This window comes from Panulirus ornatus, chromosome 50, assembly GCF_036320965.1.
Source record: "Panulirus ornatus isolate Po-2019 chromosome 50, ASM3632096v1, whole genome shotgun sequence".
Taxonomy (NCBI): Eukaryota; Metazoa; Arthropoda; class Malacostraca; order Decapoda; family Palinuridae; genus Panulirus; species Panulirus ornatus.
The window spans coordinates 21,028,536-21,048,444 of NC_092273.1; the positions used below are offsets into that span (position 1 = coordinate 21,028,536).

A 19,909-nucleotide genomic window follows, 5' to 3' on the forward strand; every position below is an offset into this window, starting at 1 on the left:
ACGATGTGGTATACCAGGGTCAACGTGCTGTCAATGGATTGAACCAGGGCATGTGAAGCGTCTGGAGTAAACCAGGAAAGTTCTGTGGAGCCTGGATGTGGAAAGGGAGCTGTGGTTTCGGTGCATTATTACATGACAGCTAGAGACTGAGTGTTAACAAATGTGGCCTTTGTTGTCTTTCCTAGCGCTACCTCGCACACACGTGGAGGGAGGGTGTTTTCATTTCATGTGTGGCGGGGTAATGATGGGAATGAATAAAGGCAGCCAGTATGAATTATGTACATGTATATATATGTATATGTCTGTGTGTATATATATATATGTATATGTTGTGATGTATAGGTATGTATATTTGCGTGTGTGGACGTGTATGTATACACATGTATATGTGGGTGGGTTGGGCCATTCTTTTGTCTGTTTCCTTGCGCTACCTCGCTGACGCGGGAGACAGCGACAAAGCAAAATAAAATAAATAACATTTCCATACAAGTCTAATCTCTGAATTAAGTAAAACACACTAGTGAACCATAAGTGAAATCTTACCATATGACTGGAATACATGCAATATTTCAAAGATACTTTATAATTCATTATAAAGCATAATATTCTTATCAAAAACAGCAAAAATCTATAGGAAATTCTTTATCACCATATCATCAATCTACTTACCAATAGATAAATACCTACTTTTCATAAATTTCCTGAAAAATATCTTTGAAGCGACCATCGTACTTCTTTAGAATTGTGTTCTTTGTAGACATATACAAAGGCATCTTCCTATCTAAAGCATAAACCATAGATGCATGAGCAAATCCTCTGAAAATAAACAAACACAGTTAAAAGCTAATATGCAAACAAATGATAGTTCACAACTTATCTTGTGCAATGATTTCAAATACACATTTGCACAAGCATGCTCCTTTCTATTAATTCAATAATGTTCTCTCAAACAGTAATGGAAGATGTCAGGTTAAGATGCTGGATATCATTAAGGACACCAATAAGCAATCCAAACAATCTGTCTAATTATAATTCATGAAATTCAAGTTTCTAAGTACAGTCTATCTGTGAGCCATGACAACATCTGGGATACCTTAGCAACCTCTTAGCTCCCTTTACTTCTGATAAAGTACGTGCCTCTCACCCAATGTTAACCAATTTTTGTGATAATGGCCATGAGCCCTGCCTAAATTCACCCTCCCACCAAACAACAACCTTCACTTGGCAACAGTGCCATTATTCCCTGGCTCTTGGTACCAGCCTGCTTCATAATTTCTGAAACATACACATCAACCTGGTGGTGGTTATCATCAGTTTAGAGAAAGGTTTGGAGAAAGATGGGGGGTTGGAAAAATGCTCACAGGGAACCAACCCTGAGAGAAAGTTTTTCAAGATTCAAAGGTTGCATTTTCTATCCATGGTCGATTCCTCTAATGAGCCATGAGAGCATGCCAACATGGAAGGGTGGAAGGGTAGGGTTAAATAAGATCTCCACAGCAAGTGCATAAGCAAAAACATTACCTTAAGACCAATCTTTGGCTCACAAGGGTCTATCTGCCCTATCACTGGCAATCACAGGATCACATCAGATTGACCCCTAACATTTACAGTAAGGAATCACCAACAGAGATGTTAGAAGAATGCGTACAAATGCCTTTGGTTCAAAATGGTCAACTCATAAATAGAGAACGATTGCGTAAACTGTATTTTTCATGTAACTTTCCAACAGTTCTCTTTAGTAGGTTCTTACCCAGTGCATATATCAATAATCACCTACATACACAGAAAAAATTTATAAGAAAATTGTTGAATGATTGAAGTTTTACACAGCACCCTGATGCTCACACTTCCCTTAGTCCAAAATATTTGACTAATAATCAGTCAATGATATATTAATCAGCGAATGATGTGGTAAACTACATTTTTCATGTTTTTTCCACACAATTCTTTTCAGTAGGTCCGTACCTAATGCATGCATTAACAATTATCAACAGACTCAGAAAAAATAAAGAAGAAATTGCCAAAAAAGATGAAAGGCTTACCCTAGAAACTAGCAACTGCCCTTTGACAAAGCTGCTACATTCGAGCAAGCTAACCCAGCTGGACATGCAAATTTGGTCTTAAGTACATTTTCAAAATACTGGGGGTAGTTTAGGTATCCACAGTTTATCAACATCAAAAAGTTTTAAAATTAAGACAATGGTGCATATATTATATACAACATGCAGTAAATAATGATGTAAAATACAATACAACTGATTAACCTTACTGTGTGAGGCTATGCATTTTTCTATGACTCAAAGAAAGTTCGCCCAAAGTGGCAAACTCCATGTAGTTCAACAAAGTTACAAGTTCTGTTTTCCATAATATCAATTTTTGAAACCACTTTTTCACACACGGTGCTTATATTCTAACTGTTTTGTCCTAATTTCACCATTAAAATCAGATTTTTGGGTCTTACGAGTTCAAAACAACAGATGAAATCAAAACCAATACAATACAGGAGTCCGGACACTTTTTCATTATCATAAACAACAACTATTACTTGTGCTTGATGAAGAGGGCTAGTAGCCATCTAAAGTTTCATCAATACCCTTGTATATGGGATCAATGTTCTTATCATCAATAGAGCCATATTTCCTTCAATTTTTTGTTTTTCAAGCCAAGCTTGATTACTCCACAATGTACGAAGATAACCTGAGGCACTCTATGAAATGCCCAAAGGGGGCTTTGCGCAAATTATTCCCAACTGATGGCATCACCTTGAAAGATTAGTAGTGGCCAAGCAAACTAATCAAAAAAATATATGTAGGTGCCACACAGAGCAGATGCTACCATGATGGGTCAAAAACTTACTGTAAAGTAAAGCAAATGCGATCAATGAATAGATTAAGGGAAGGATCTGCATTAGTTTTGTTCAGGTTCCAGTCTACCACTGCACGAACAAAGACTTTCCTTTCTTCCACCAAAAGCCAGCAGTTACCTGAACTTCTTAAGGTTGCAAACTCTATTCAGCCTCAAGGCATCCATCTAAACCATCAAGGATGTGAAAAAAATAGTGCAAGGAATATGCCTCGGGAAAGTTCTCATAGCTGTGTACAGCCTAGTTGAGTGAGAAGTTCTTGGAAAAAAACAGTCTCTCAAGATCTTGAAAAACAGAAGTGATGCTTGTTTATCCAGAATGTCTCACCACATTACTGTACTGAGTTACAACACTGAGCTCTCCCAAAAGGTAATCTTATCAGTTTCAAAAACTTTGAACTGGGAACTTCCTTATTCAAATAATTGTGTGGTTCTACCATTTATTCCCCAAGAGAAAGTACATCTGAATACATCAAACTAATCTAAGCCAACTGAAATCCTTGTTGGGAATCAATTCAGACTTTTCAGCATGATGGTATAAACCTGCTCCTCTAAAAGTAGGAGTATGAGAGGCTAATAATGCACAATCAGCACATTCCTTAATCAACTTTAAAATTGTTTAAGAAAAACTGAGAAGAAAAAACTGTGGTTATGCCCCATCCTTTTTTTCAGGTATTGAGGATATCAGTCTTGAGAAAAAATTGGTGAGGCTATGCACAGCTCACAGGATATCACATGAACTGTCAAGTTGGTCCCTATTTGAAAAACACAACACCCATTCAAGGATATTAGAATAAGACAAGGAAGCACTCACTATATTCACACTCAAATCATTTAACAGTGTAGACTGGCAGATGATTTACACAACAGATATCCAAAATTTTTGTTTTGATGCAAGTATTAACCCATAAAAGAGCAAGAGTCATCACATGATGACTTGCATAGCATGCAGCAGGAATCATAACATGAGCAGTTTAATTTTTTCTTTAAAAGCATGACATGTATGTGAGGAAGAACCTGGCAATGAACAACTAGCCCGAATGACATAAGAACATAAGATACTGGCCCATACAAGGCAGGTCCTTCCTACAACCACCCCACGGAGCTCATATACCTGTCCAACCTATTCTTAAAATAGTTCAAGGTTCCAGCCCCAACCACTACCTCTGGCAAGCTATCCCAAACATCAACCACCCTACTGCTAAACCTGTGCTTCCCCACATAAATCTGAACCTAAAATTTTCTATCTTGAAGTCATCATTGCGAGTTCTAACCTAGTTGGCCATCCTTAGAACATTGCCAATTTCCCCCTTACTTACACTTGTCATCCACAACCCCTCTAACCCTCCTCCTTTTCAGTGAATGTAAATTCAGTCTAACAAGTCTTTCTTCATGACTAAGATTCATAATTCCTGGTATTGTTGTAATGAAACTTCTCCACACCCTCTCCAATCTATCTATATCTACCTGATGGTAAGGCAACCAAAACTGCACAGGTTGATGAGAGGGCAAAACAAGGCCATGCTATGGCACTTACCCCACCAGAAATGTTGATAATCACAAGGTTTCTAACTCCTGGCAATCCAAGGTACTTTTCATGGTTCACAGGTAGAACCTATCCATTAGAATATTTCAATTCACATACTTAATTGATTCATCAGTGTTGAACATTCCCATTGCAACTCCAGCACCCTTGAAGTCTTGAATGGTTTCCCGAATGGCATCACCACCATCAGAAGGTGTCCAACTGATCTCAAGCCTTCCTGCTCCAGGTACCACAAAGTCGACTGCTTTGTACTGAGGAAAGTTAAAATTCTTTCATGATAAAGAACTTGTACATCATAGCTTGGTAAGCTACAGTTTTCACACAAATCATTACAGAGGAAACAAGTTGCTGAAAAAATCATAACAGAATGACACTGATAGGCTATATCTGTTAAGTATGAATAAGAACATAGACCAGATAATCCTCTACAGGTTGTCTACTGCAGTATGTTTTTCCTAAAGCAGGGAATGCTAGAGTATCTCCTTCATCCATAACCCTTTCACAGCACAATCTTTTTGAAAATCTAAGATACCCCATGCAAAAAAAAAAAAAAAAAAAAAAAGAAACTAAATTCCAAAAAATATTTTTCCTTGAAGAATACCTTTACATCATAGATTACCGAAAAAAATACCATAAATGTATTACTTTATGCTCCTCATGCTGATGTGGAAAAGTGCTGGAGAATATGGCAGCCACTGAGATATCCTGCCTAACTCTGAGTTTACAAAGGAAGCTGTGTCAAGACAAGATGCACATCAAATGAGAGAAGAGGGAGCAGAACTGAAGTATGTGGATGAATGCAGTGTTGAGTCGTAAGTGTATTAGTGCACTGAATTTTTTGTGGAGGATAGGAAATCTATAAAGAAAAAGAGAAAAAGTGTAGGGGGTGAAAAAGATTTTGAGTGATCGGGGCCTGAAAATGCAGGAGGGTGAAAGGCGTACAAGGAATAGAATGAATTAGAACGATGTGGTATACCGGAGTCGACGTGCTCTCAATGGATTGAATCAGGGCATGTGAAGTGTCTGGGGTAAACCATGGAAAGTTTTGTGGGGCCTGGATGTGAAAAGGGAGCTGTGGTTTCGGTGCATTATACATGACAGCTAGAGACTGAGTGTAAACGAATGTGGCCTTTGTAGTCTTTTCCTAGCGCTACCTCACACTCATGCAGGGGGAGGGGGTTGTTATTTCATGTGTGGCGGGTTGCGACGGGAATGAATAAGGACAGACAGTATGAATTATGTACATGTGAATATATGAATATGTCTGTGTGTGTATATATATGCATGCATTGAGATGTATAGGTATGTATATGTGCATGTCTGGACGTGTATGTATATAGTATACATGTGTATGCGGGTGGTTGGGGCCATTCTTTCGTCTGTTTCCTTGCACTACCTCGCTAATGCGGGAGACAGCGACAAAGTATAATAAATATACATACACGTCCACACACACACACATATACATACCTATACATCTCAACATATACATTTATATACACACACAGACATATACATATATAAACATGTACATAATTCATGAGGTCTGCCCTTATTCATTCCTGTCGCCAACTCGCCACACATGAAACAAAAAACCCCTTCCCCATCATGTGTGCGAGGCAGCACTAGGAAAAGACAACAAAGGGCACATGTGTTCACATTGTCTCTAGCTGTCATGTATAATGAACCGAAACCATAGCTCCCTTTCCACATCCAGGCCCAAAAAACTTTCCATGGTTTACCCCAGACACTTCACATGCCCTGGGTCAATCCACTGACAGCATGTCGACCCCAGTATACCATATCATTCCAATTCACTCTATTCCTTGCATGCCTTTCACCCTCCTGCATGTTCAGGACCCGATCACTCAAAATCTTCTTCACTCCATCTTTCCACCTCCAATTTGGTCTCCCAATTCTCCTTGATCCCTCCACCTCTGACACATATATCCTCTTTGTCAATCTTTCCTCATTCATTCTCTCCATGTGACCAAACCATTTCAAAACACCCTCTTCTGCTCTCTCAACCACACTCTTTTTATTACCACACATCTCTCTTACCCTATTATTACTTACTTGATCAAACCACCTCACACCACATATTGTCCTCAAACATCTCATTTCTAGCACATCCACCCTCCTCCGCACAACTCTATCCACAGCCCATGCCTCGCAACCATACAACATTGTTGGAGCCACTATTCCTTCAAACATACCCATTTTTGCTTTCCGATATAATGTTCTTGACTTCCACACATTCTTCAAGGCTCCCAGAACTTTCGCCCAATCCCCATCCTATGAATCACTTCCGCTTCCATGGTTCCATCCACTGCCAAATCCACTCCCAGATATCTAAAACACTTCACTTCCTCCAGTTTTTCTCCAATCAAACCTATCTCCCAATTGACTTGTCCCTCAACCCTACTGTACCTTATAACCTTGCTCTTATTCACATTTACTTTCAGCTTTCTTCTTTCACACACATTACCAAACTCAGTCACCATCTTATACAGTTTCTCACATGAATCAGCCACCAGCCCTGTATCATCAGCGAACAACAACCGACTCACTTCCCAAGCTCTCTCATCCACAACAGACTGCATACTTGCCCCTCTTTCCAAAACTCTTGCATTCACCTCCCTAACAACCCCATCCATAAACAAATTAAACAACCATGGAGACATAACGCACCCCTGCAGCAAACCAACATTCATTGAGAACCAATCACTTTCCTCTCTTCCTACACTTACATATGCCTTACATCCTCGATAAAAACCTTTCACTGCTTATAACAACTTACCTCCCACACCATATATTCTTAATACTTTCCACAGAGCATCTCTATCAACTCTATCATATGCCTTCTCCAGATCCATAAATGCTACATACAAATCCATTTGCTTTTCTAAGTATTTCTCACTTACACTCTTCAAAGCAAACACCTGATCCACACATCCTCTACCACTTCTGAAACCACACTGCTCTTCCCCAATCAATGTATTTTATTTGTTATACTTTGTCGCTGTCTCCCACGTTAGCGAGGTAGCGCAAGGAAACAGACGAAAGAATGGCCTAACCCACCCACATAGACATGTGTATACATGCAAATCCACACATAGCACATATACATTCTATACATCTCAAAGTTTTTTTTTTTTCCGCTGTCTCCCATGTTTGCGAGGCAGCGCAAGGAAACAGACGAAAGAAATGGCCCAACCCACCCCCATACACATGTATATACATACACGTCCACACATGCAAATATATATACCTATACATCTCAATGTACACATATATATACACACACAGACACATACATATATACCCATGCACACAATTCACACTGTCTGCCTTTATTCCCATCGCCACCTCGCCACACATGGAATACCATCCCCCTCCCCCCTCATGTGTGCGAGGTAGCGCTAGGAAAAGACAACAAAGGCCCCATTTGTTCACACTCAGTCTCTAGCTGTCATGCAATAATGCCCAAAACCACAGCTCCCTTTCCACATCCAGGCCCCACACAACTTTCCATGGTTTACCCCAGACGCTTCACATGCCCTGATTCAATCCACTGACAGCACGTCAACCCCGGTATACCACATCGATCCAATTCACTCTATTCCTTGACCTCCTTTCACCCTCCTGCATGTTCAGGCCCCGATCACACAAAATCTTTTTCACTCCATCTTTCCACCTCCAATTTGGTCTCCCACTTCTCCTCGTTCCCTACACCTCCGACACATATATCCTCTTGGTCAATCTTTCCTCACTCATTCTCTCCATTTGCCCAAACCATTTCAAAACACCCTCTTCTGCTCTCTCAACCACGCTCTTTTTATTTCCACACATCTCTCTTACCCTTACATTACTTACTCGATCAAACCACCTCACACCACACATTGTCCTCAAACATCTCATTCCCAGCACATCCACCCTCCTGCGCACAACTCTATCCATAGCCCACGCCTCGCAACCATACAACATTGTTGGAACCACTATTCCTTCAAGCATACCCATTTTTGCTTTCCGAGATAATGTTCTCGACTTCCACACATTCTTCAAGGCTCACAGGATTTTCGCCCCCTCCCCCACCCTATGATTCACTTCCGCTTCCATGGTTCCATCCGCTCCCAGATCCACTCCCAGATATCTAAAACACTTTACTTACTCCAGTTTTTCTCCATTCAAACTTACCTCCCAATTAACTTGACCCTCAACCCTACTGTACCTAATAACCTTGCTCTTATTCACATTTACTCTTAACTTTCTTTTTTCACACACTTTACCAAACTCAGTCACCAGCTTCTGCAGTTTCTCACATGAATCAGCCACCAGCGCTGTATCATCAGCGAACAACAACTGACTCACATCTCAACGTATACATACATATATATACACACACAGACATATACATATATACACATGTACATAATTCATACTGTCTGCCAATATTCATCCCCCACATGTGTGCGAGGTAGCGCTAGGAAAAGACAAGAAAGGCTACATTCATTAACACTCAGTCTCTAGCTGTCATGTATAATGTACCGAAACCACAGCTCCCTTTCCACATCCAGGCCCCACAAAACTTTCCATGGTTTACTCCAGACGCTTCACATTCCCTGGTTCAATCCACTGACAGCATGTCAACCCTGCTATAACACATCGTTCCAATTCACTCTATTCCTTGCCCACCTTTCACCCTCCTGCATGTTCAAGCCCCAGTCATTCAAAGTCATTTTCTCTCCATCTTTCCACCTCCAATTTCGTCGCCCACTTTTCCTCGTTCCCTCCACCTCTGACACATATATCCTCTTCGTCAATCTTTCCTCACTCATTCTCTCCATGTGATAAAACTATTTCAATACACCCTCTTCTGCTCTCTCAACCACACTCTTTTTATTACCACACATCTCTCTTACCCTTTCATTACTTACTCGATCAAACCTCCTCACACCACATACTGTCCTCAAACATCTCATTTCCAACACATCCATCCTCCTCCGCACAACCCTAGCTATAGCCCACCCCTCGCAACCATATAACATTGTTGGAACCACAATTCCTTCAAACATATACTCATTTTTGCTTTCCGAGATAATGTTTTCGCTTTCCACGCATTTCTCACATCTCCCAGAAGTTTTAACCCCTCCCCCATCCTGTGACTCACTTCTGCATCCATGGTCCCATTTGCTGCCAAATCCACTCCCAGATATCTAAAACACTTCACTTCCTCCGGTTTTCTCCATTCAAACTTATCTCCTAACTGACTTGTCCCTCAGACCTACTGAACCTAATAACCTTGCTCTTATTCACATTTACTCTCAGCTTTCTTTTTTCAAACACTTTACAAAACTCAGTCACCAACTTCTGCAATTTCTCACCCAAATCAGCCACCAGCACTGTATCCCTTCCCAAGCCCTCTCATCCACAACAGACTGCACACTTGCCCCTCTCTCAAAAACTCTTGCATTCACCTCCCTAACAACCCCATCCATAAGCAAATTAAACAACCATGGAGACATCATGCATCCCTGCCGCAAACCGACATTCACTGAGAACCAATCACTTTCCTCTCTTCCTACTCGTATACCTGCCTTACATCCTCGATAAAAACTTTTCACTACTTCCAGCAACTTGCCTCCCACATGATATACTCTCAATACCTTCCACAGAGCATCTGTATCAACTCTATCATATGCCTTCTCTACACCCATAAATTCTAAATACAAATCCATTTGTTTTTCTAAGTATTTCCCATATACATTCTTCAAAGCAAACACCTGATCCACATCCTCTACCACTTCTGAAACCACACCCCTCTTCCCCAATCTGATGTTCTGTACATGCTTTCACTCTCTCAATCAATACCCTCCCATATAATTTCCCAGGAATACTCAACAAACTTATACCTCTGTAATTTGAGCACTCACCTTTATCCCCTTTGACTTTGTACAATGGCACTCTGCATGCATTCTGCCAATCCTCAGGCACTTCACCATGAGCCATACATATACTGAATATCCTCCCCAACCAGTCAACAACACAGTCATCCGCTTTTTTAATAAATTCCACTGTAATATCATCCAAACCTGCTGCCTTGCAGGCCTTCATCTTCCACAGTGCTTTCACTACCTCTTCTCTGTTTACCAAATCATTCTCCCTGACCCCTCTCACTTCGCACACCACCTCAACCAAAACATCCTGTATCTGCCACTCTATCACCAAACATATTCAACAAACTTCAAAATACTCATTCCATCTCCTTCTCACAGCACCATTACTTGTTATCACCTCCCCATTAGCCCCCTTCACCAATGTTCCCATTTGTTCTAGAGGTGAAAAAGAGGGCAAATGAGAGTTGGGGTGAGAGAGTATCATTAAATTTCAGGGAGAATAAAAAGATGTTTTGGAAGGAGGTAAATAATGTGTGTAAGACAAGGGAATCAATGGGAACTTCAGTGAAGGGGGCTAATGGGGAGGTGATAACAAGTAGTGGTGATGTGAAAAGGAGATGGAGTGAGTATTTTGAAGGTTTGTTGAAAGCGTTTCATGATAGAGTGGCAGATATAGAGTGTTTTGGTCAAGGTGGTGTGCAATTGAGAGGGTTAGGGAGAATGATTTGGTAAACAGAGAAGAGGTAGCAAAAGCTTTGCAGAAGATGAAAGCCGGCAAGGCAGCGGGTTTGGATGGTATTGCAGTGGAATTTATTAAAAAATGGGGTGACTATATTGTTGACTGGTTGGTAAGGTTATTCAATGTATGTGACTCATGGTGAGGTGCCGAGGATTGGAGGAATGCTTGCATAGTGCCATAGTACAAAGGCAAAGGGGATAAAAGTGAGTGCTCAAATTACAGAGGTATAAGTTTGTTGAGTATTCCTGGGAAATTATATGGGAGGGTATTGATTAAGAGGGTGAAGGCATGTACAGAGCATCAGATTGGGGAAGAGCAGTGTGGTTTTAGAAGTGGTAGAGGATGTGTGAATCAGGTGTCTGCTTTGAAGAATGTATGTGAGAAATACTTAGAAAAGCAAGTGGATTTGTATGTAGCATTTATGGATCTGGAAAAGGCATATGATAGAGCTGATAGAGATGCTCTGCAGAAGGTATTTAGAATATATGTTGTGGGGGGTAAGTTGTTAGAAGCAGTGAAAAGTGTTTATCTAGGATGTAAGGCTTCTGTGCATGTAGGAAGAGAGGAATGTGATTGGTTCTCAGTGAATGATGGTTTGTGGCAGGGGTGCATGATGTCTCCATGGTTGTTTAATTTGTTTATGGATGGGGTTGTTAGGGAGGTGAATGCAAGTATTTTGGAAAGAGGGGCAAGTATGCAGTCTGTTGTGGATGAGAGAGCTTGGGAAGTGAGTCAGTTGTTCGCTGATGATACAGCGCTGGAGGCTGATTTGTGTGAGAAACTGCAGAAGCTGGTGATTGAGTTTGGTAAAGTGTGTGAAAGAAGAAAGCTGAGAGTAAATGTGAATAAGAGCAAGGTTATTAGGTACAGTAGGGTTGAGGGACAAGTCAACTGGGAGGTAAGTTTAAATGGAGAAAAACTGGAGGAAGTGAAGTGTTTTAGATATCTCGGAGTGGATTTGGCAGCGGATGGAACCATGGAAGCGGAAGTGAATCATGGGGCAGGGGAGTAGGTGAAAATTCTGGGAGTGTTGAAGAATGTGTGGAAGTCGAGAACATTATCTCGGTCAGCAGAAATGGGTATGTTTGAAGGAATAGTGGTTCCAACAATGTTATATGGTTGCGAGGCATGGGCTATAGATAGAGTTGTGCAGAGGAGGGTGGATGTGCTGGAAATGATATGTTTGAGGACAATAAGTGGTGTGAGGTGGTTTGATCGTGTAAGTAATAATAGGATAAGAGAGATGTGTGGGAATAAAAAGAGTGTGGTTGAGAGCAGAAGAGGGTGTTTTGAAATGGTTTGGTCACATGGAGGGAATGAGTGAGGAAAGATTGACCAAGAGGATATATGTGTCAGAGGTGGAGGGAATGAGGAGAAGTGGGAGACCAAATTGGAGGTGGAAAGATGGAGTGAAAAAGATTTTGAGTGATCGGGACCTGAACATGCAGGAGGATGAAAGGCGTGCAAGGAATAGAGTGAATTGGAATGATGTGGTATACCGGGGTCGACATGCTGTCAATGGATTGAACCAGGGCATGTGAAGCATCTGGGGTAAACCATGGAAAGTTCTGTGGGGCTTGGATGTGGAAAGGGAGCTGTGTTTTTGGTGCATTATTACATGACAGCTAGAGACTGAGTGTGAACGAATGTGGCCTTTGTTGTCTTTTCCTAGCACTACCTCGCACACATGAGGGAGAGGGGGTTGTTATTTCATGTGTGGCGAGGTGGCAATGGGAATGAATAAAGGCAGACAGTATGAATTATATACATGTGTATATATGTATATGTCTGTGTGTGTATATATATGTATGTGTTGAGATGTATAGGTATGTATATTTGCATGTGTGGACATGTGTGTATATACATGTGTATGTGGGTGGGTTGGGCCATTCTTTCATCTGTTTCCTTGCGTTACCTCGCTGACACAGGAGACAGCGACAAAGTAAAATAAAATAAAATAAATGAAATATATATTCTGTTATACTTTGACGCTGTCACCCGCTTTAGCGAGGTAGCACAAGGAAACAGACGAAAGAATGGCCAAACCCACCCACACACACATGTATATACACATATGTCCACACACGCACATATACATACCTATACATTTCAATGTATACTTTTTTTTTTTGTGCTGCTGTCTCCCGCGTTTGCGAGGTAGCACAAGGAAACAGACGAAAGAAATGGCTCAAGCCACCCCCATACACATGTATATACATACACGTCCACACGCAAATATACATACCCATACATCTAATGTACACATATATATCATATATATACACACACAGACACATACATATATACACATGCACACAATTCACACTGTCTGCCTTTATTCATTCCCATCGCCACGTCGCCACACATGGAATAACATCCCCCTCCCCCCTCATGTGTGCAAGGTAGCGCTAGGAAAAGACAACAAAGGCCCCATTCATTCACACTCAGTCTCTAGCTGTCATGCAATAATGCCCGAAACCACAGCTCCCTTTCCACATCCGGGCCCCATAGAACTTTCCATGGTTTACCCCAGACGCTTCACATACCCTGGTTCAATCCATTGACAGCACGACGGCCCCAGTATACCACATCATTCCAATTCACTCTATTCCTTGCATGCCTTTCACCCTCCTGCATGTTCAGTCCCCGATCACTCAAAATTTTTAATTGTGCATCCTTCGCTGTCTCTCTTGAAGACAGACAGACACACCATCTAAATAAGTGCCCCCCCCCCCCCCCCCCCCCCCCACACACACACACACACACACACACACACACACACAACCCAAGCACCTTCTGGGAACCGCTGTGGCCGGCCTATGACAAGGGAAGAGAAAGTCTGGCACAATGACAATGGTATTACTGCATCTCCCGCCACTACCGGAAACAAGTCAACCTAACATTCCTCCCCCGGGGCAACTTTAACTGCTACTGCTGATATTGCTGCTGTAGCAACTGAGTCGGATGATGGTGATGGAATATCAATCATATTTGCTTGTCACTTGACAAGAGTAGGTAGCTATCACCAACCAACCTGTCTCGGCTAGGCTTGGCTACCTCGGCCAGCTCAATGCTACATGAGTGAAAAGTTACCTTTAGTGAAGCTGCATCATCGGGAGTATATTCTTGCCAAAGAAATTCTCACCCAAAGGAGTCTACATTTCCTTGCTACTGGAGGAAGTTAAGCCTTAGACTGCAAGGGCCTTTAGAAAGGTCCTTAGTAAAACCAGGACTCTTTCATAAAATTTGGTCCAGGTGTAATTATAAATGAAACTATTAATGTTACCTTTCTCTGATGACTGATAACACATACAACCATAAAAATCATAATGAGAGTGCCATTTTGAAGGACATAAGCATATATACATAGATATATGTAACACACTATATTGAGAGTCCTCCAAAGTGGCTCTCTCATTATGATTCTTATGGTTATGTTATCAATCATTATAGAAAGTTTAACATATTCAATTCTATTTACAACTGCACCTGAACCAAATGCAAAGAAAGAGTTTTGGTGTTACCAAGGACATTCCTAAAGGCCTCTGCAGCCTAAAGCTTCACTCCTTCAAGTAGTAGGGAAATGTAGACTCCTTTGAGTGAGAAGTTCTTTGACAAGACTACTCCCAATGATGCAGTACATCATGAAAAAAAATCAATGCACAATTATCCTTTTGACATAGTATGCCAAATTTCCATTGCATGAATAATGTATGTTTTGTTTTCACTAACCTGATCAGCATGTGCATGGCGGCCAATCACAATAGGTTTCTGCCATCCTTGAACAAGACGAGGAATATTCCGGCATATAATTGCTTCTCTAAACACAGTGCCACCAAGAATGTTACGTATGGTGCCATTAGGGGACTTCCACATCTTTTTCAACTTGAACTCTGAAAGAACACACTGTACTAAAACAAATACGTTAAATCAGTTCACAATCCATCTCAGCAAAAATTAGCACAAAATATAATTTACTACAATCATACATTTTTCATGCAGACAAAATTATTAGCATATTTCTTCCTAGAAAATTTTAATCAGTTTATGTTAACATCCCTGGGGGATAGGGGAGAAAGAATACTTCCCATGCATTCCTTACATGTCATAAAAGGTGACTAAAGGGGACGGGAACGGGGGGCTGGAAACCCTCCCCTCCTTGTATCTTAACTTTCTAAAAGGGGAAACAGAAGGAGTCACGCGGGGAGTCGGGGAGTGCTCATCCTCCTCAAAGGCTCAGAGTGGGGAGTCTAAATGTGTGTGGATGTAACCAAGATGAGAAGAAAGGAGAGATAGGTAGTGTGTTTGAGGAATGGAACCTGGATGTTTTGGCTCTGACTGAACTGAAGCTCAAGGGTAAAGGGGAAGAGTGGTCTGGGAATGTCTTGGGAGTAAAGTCAGGGGTTAGTGAGAGAACAAGAGCAAGGGAAGGAGTAGCACTACTCCTGAGACAGGAGTGGTGGGAGTATGTGATAGAGTGTAAGAAAGTACACTCTAGATTGATATGGGTAAAACTGAAAGTGGATGGAGAGAGATGTGTGATTATTGGTGCATATGCACCTGGGCATGAGAAGAAAGATCATGAGAGGCAAGCATTTTGGGAGCAGATGAGTGAGAGGCCAGTGTTTTGAGAGCAGATGAGTGAGTGTGTTAGTAGTTTTGATGCACGATACCGGGTTATAGTGATCAGTGATTTGAATGCAAAGGTGAGTAATGTGGCAGTTGAGGGAATAATTGGTGTACATGGGGTGCTCAGTGTTGTAAATGGAAATGGTGACAAGCTTATAGATTTGTGCTAAAAAGGGACTGGTGATTAGGAATACCTGGTTTAAAAAGAGAGATATACATAAGCATACATATGTAAGTAGGAGAGATGGCCAGAGAGCGTTATTGGATTTCGTGTTAATTGATACGCGCACGAAACAGAGACTTTTGGATGTTCATGTGCTGAGAGGTGCAACGGGAGGGATGTCTGATCATTATCTTGTGGAGGCGAAGGTGAAGATTTGTAGAGGTTTTCAAAAAAGAAGAGAGAATGTTGGGGTGAAGAGGGTGGCGAGAGTAAGTGAGCTTGGGAAGGGTACTTGTGTGAGAAAGTACCAGGAGAGACTGAGTACAGAATGGAAAAAGGTGAGAACAAAGGAGGTAAGGGGAGTGGGGGAGGAATGGGATGTATTTAGGGAAGCAGTGATGGCTTGCGCAAAAGATGCTTGTGGCATGAGAAGCGGGGGAGGTGGGCAGATTAGAAAGGGTAGTGAGTGGTGGGATGAAAAAGTAAGATTATTACATGAAAGAGAAGAGAAGCATTTGGATAATTCCTGCAAGGAAATAATGCAAATGAGTGGAAGATTATAAAAGAAAGCGGCAGGAGGTCAAGAGAAAGGTGCAAGAGGTGAAAAAGAGGGCAAATGAGAGTTGGGGTGAGAGAGTGTCATTAAATTTTAGGAGAATAAAAAGATGTTTTGGAAGGAGGTAAATAAAGTGCATAAGGCAAGGGAACAAATGGGAACTTCAGTGAAGGGGGCCAATGGGGAGGTGATAACAAGTAGTGGTGATGTGAGAAGGAGATGGAGTGAGTATTTTGAAGGTTTGTTGAATGTGTTTGATGACAGAGTGGCAGATACGGGGTGTTTTGGTCTAGGTGGTGTGCAAAGTAAGAGGGTTACAGAGAATGATTTGGTAAACAGAGAAATGGTAGTAAAAGCTTTGCGGAAGATGAAAGCCGGCAAGGCAGTGGGTTTGGATGGTATTGCAGTGGAATATATTAAAAAAGGGGGTGACTGTATTGTTGACTGGTTGGTACGGTTATCTAATGTATGTATGACTCATGGTGAGGTGCCTGAGGATTGGCCGAATGCTTGCATAGTGCCACTGTACAAAGGCAAAGGGGATAAAAGTGAGTGCTCAAATTACAGAGGTATAAGATTGTTGAGAATTCCTGGGAAATTATATGGGAGGGTATTGATTGAGAGGGTGAAGGCATGTACAGAGCATCAGATTGGGGAAGAGCAGTGTGGTTTCAGAAGTGGTAGAGGATGTGTGGATCAGGTGTTTACTTTGAAGAATGTATGTGAGAAATACTTAGAAAAGCAAATGTATTTGTATGTAGCTTTTATGGATCTGGAGAATGCATATCATAGAGTTGATAGAGATGCTCTGAGGAAGGTATTAAGAATATATGGTGTGGGAGACAAGCTGTTAGAAGCAGTGAAAAGCTTTTATCGAGAATGTAAGGCATGTGTACGTGTAGGAAGAGAGGAAAGTGATTGGTTCTCAGTGAATGTAGGTTTGCGGCAGGGGTGTGTGATGTCTCCATGGTTGTTTAATTTGTTTATGGATGGGGTTGTTAGGGAGATGAGTGGAGGAGTTTTGGAAAGAGGGGCAAGCATGCAGTCTGTTGGGGATGAGAGAGCTTGGGAAGTGAGTCAGTTGTTGTTCGCTGATGATATAGCACTGGTGGCTGATTCGTGTGAGAAACTGCAGAAGCTGGTGACTGAGTTTGGTAAAGTGTGTGAAAGAAGAAAGTTGAGAGTAAATGTGAATAAGAGCAAGGTTATTAGGTACAGTAGGGTTAAGGGACAAGTCAATTAGGAGGTAAGTTTGGATTTGGCAGTGGTTGGAACCATGGAAGCAGAATTGAATCATAGGGTGGGGGAGGGGGCGAAAGTTCTGGGAGCGTTGAAGAATGCATGGAAGTCGAGAACATTATCTTGGAAAGCAAATATGGGTATGTTAGAAGGAACAGTGGTTCCAACAATGTTATATGGTTGCGAGGCGTGGGCTATGCATAGAGATGTGCTGGGAATGAGATGTTTGAGGACAATATGTGGTGTGAGGTGGTTTGATCGAGTAAGTAATAAGAGGGTAAGAGAGATGTGAGGTAATAAAAAGAGTGTAGTTGAGAGAGCAGAAGAGGTTGTTTTGAAATGGTTTGGTCACATGGAGAGAATGAGTGAGGCAAGATTGACCAAGATGATTTATGTGTCAGAGGTGGAGGGAACGAGAAGTGGGAGACCAAATTGGAGGTGGAAAGATGGAGTGAAAAAGAATTTGAGTGATCAAGGCCTGAACATGCAGGAGGGTGAAAGGCGTGCAAGGAATAGAGTGAATTGGAACGATGTGGTATACCAGGGTCGACGTGCTGTCAATGGATTGAACCAGAGCATGTGAAGCATCTGGGGTAAACCATGGAAAGTTCTGTGGGGCCTGGATGTGGAAAGGGAGCTGCGGTTTCGGTGCATTATTACAAGGCAGCTAGAGACTGAGTGTGAACGAATGTGGCCTTTGTTGTCTTTTCCTAGCACTACCTCGCGCACATAAGGGGGGAGGGGGTTGTTATTTCATGTGTGGCAGGTGGCGATGGGAATGAAAAAAGGCAGACAGTATGAATTATGTACATGTGTGTATATGTTTATGTCTGTGTGTATATATATATGTATACGTTGATATGTATAGGTATGTACATTTGCTTGTGTGGACGTGTATGTATATACATGTGTATGTGGATGGGTTGGGCCATTCTTTCATCTGTTTCCTTGTGCTACCTTGCAAACGCGGGAGACATCAACAAAGCAAAATAAAATAAAAAAATAAATGTTAACAATTCAACAAAATCTTTCCAGGATTTTCCATAACTTAAGAATGAGTGACAGGTGTACCATAATGATGTGTAATCAAGTTAAACATATTTTTGAACTTGTCTACCAAATAAACACATGAAATCAAAATGATTACTTCAAAAGTCTAATTCATGTTATACATATGTTGAACAGGATCATGCAAAAAACTAGTTATTTTCAAAATGAGCTAAATCATCTTGAAAACTGCAAACATATCCAAATTTCTTCAAAAGGAAAAGATAATTACACTGTATCACACCTTCTACTCTCTTCTCATCCGGTGTAATTGTAGCACACTTAATGCCCACATTATACTTCTTTATGGCATGAGCACAGTCCACTGTGACCTGGTCATTTGTGGCATCACGGTTCTCAATGCCCAAGTCAAAAGTGTGGAGCTCAACATCAAGGAATGGTAAGATGAGTTTTTGTTTGATTATATCCCAGATGATGCGGGTCATCTCATCCCCCAGTACCTCCACCACTGGGCCACCTGTCATACAAAACACAATATATTATGCTCCTGTCCTTGGACCCACCATCAGAGGCATAATCTTCTTAAAAGAACTGACTTTACAATGTACTTTAACAACCTTTTATTTTTATAACTTTTTTTTTTTTTTTTTTTATACTTTGTCGCTGTGTCCCGCGTTTGCGAGGTAGCGCAAGGAAACAGACGAAAGAAATGGCCCAACCCCCCCCCCATACACACGTACATACACACGTCCACACACGCAAATATACATACCTACACAGCTTTCCATGGTTTACCCCGGACGCTTCACATGCCTTGATTCAATCCACTGACAGCACGTCAACCCCTGTATACCACATCGCTCCAATTCACTCTATTTCTTGCCCTCCTTTCACCCTCCTGCATGTTCAGGCCCCGATAACACAAAATCCTTTTCACTCCATCTTTCCACCTCCAATTTGGTCTCCCTCTTCTCCTCGTTCCCTCCACCTCCGACACATATATCCTCTTGGTCAATCTTTCCTCACTCATTCTCTCCATGTGCCCAAACCATTTCAAAACACCCTCTTCTGCTCTCTCAACCACGCTCTTTTTATTTCCACACATCTCTCTTACCCTTACGTTACTTACTCGATCAAACCACCTCACACCACACATTGTCCTCAAACATCTCATTTCCAGCACATCCATCCTCCTGCGCACAACTCTATCCATAGCCCACGCCTCGCAGCCATACAACATTGTTGGAACCACTATTCCTTCAAACATACC

At 41.6% G+C, this 19,909-nt stretch overlaps 1 protein-coding gene across 1 annotated transcript in view; it reads right to left on the reverse strand.

Annotated features, from left to right (window-relative positions):
* The window catches only part of Idh (isocitrate dehydrogenase [NADP] cytoplasmic), a 53,797-nt gene that overhangs the window by 29,575 nt on the left and 4,313 nt on the right, over nucleotides 1–19,909 (reverse strand). The window contains exons 2-5 of the mRNA XM_071691509.1: nucleotides 18,923–19,156; nucleotides 14,777–14,937; nucleotides 4,508–4,659; nucleotides 688–816 (exon numbers count right to left, since the gene is read on the reverse strand). Of these exons, the coding sequence (XP_071547610.1) occupies nucleotides 688–816; nucleotides 4,508–4,659; nucleotides 14,777–14,937; nucleotides 18,923–19,156 (676 nt within the window). The remainder of the gene's footprint in view (nucleotides 1–687; nucleotides 817–4,507; nucleotides 4,660–14,776; nucleotides 14,938–18,922; nucleotides 19,157–19,909) is intronic.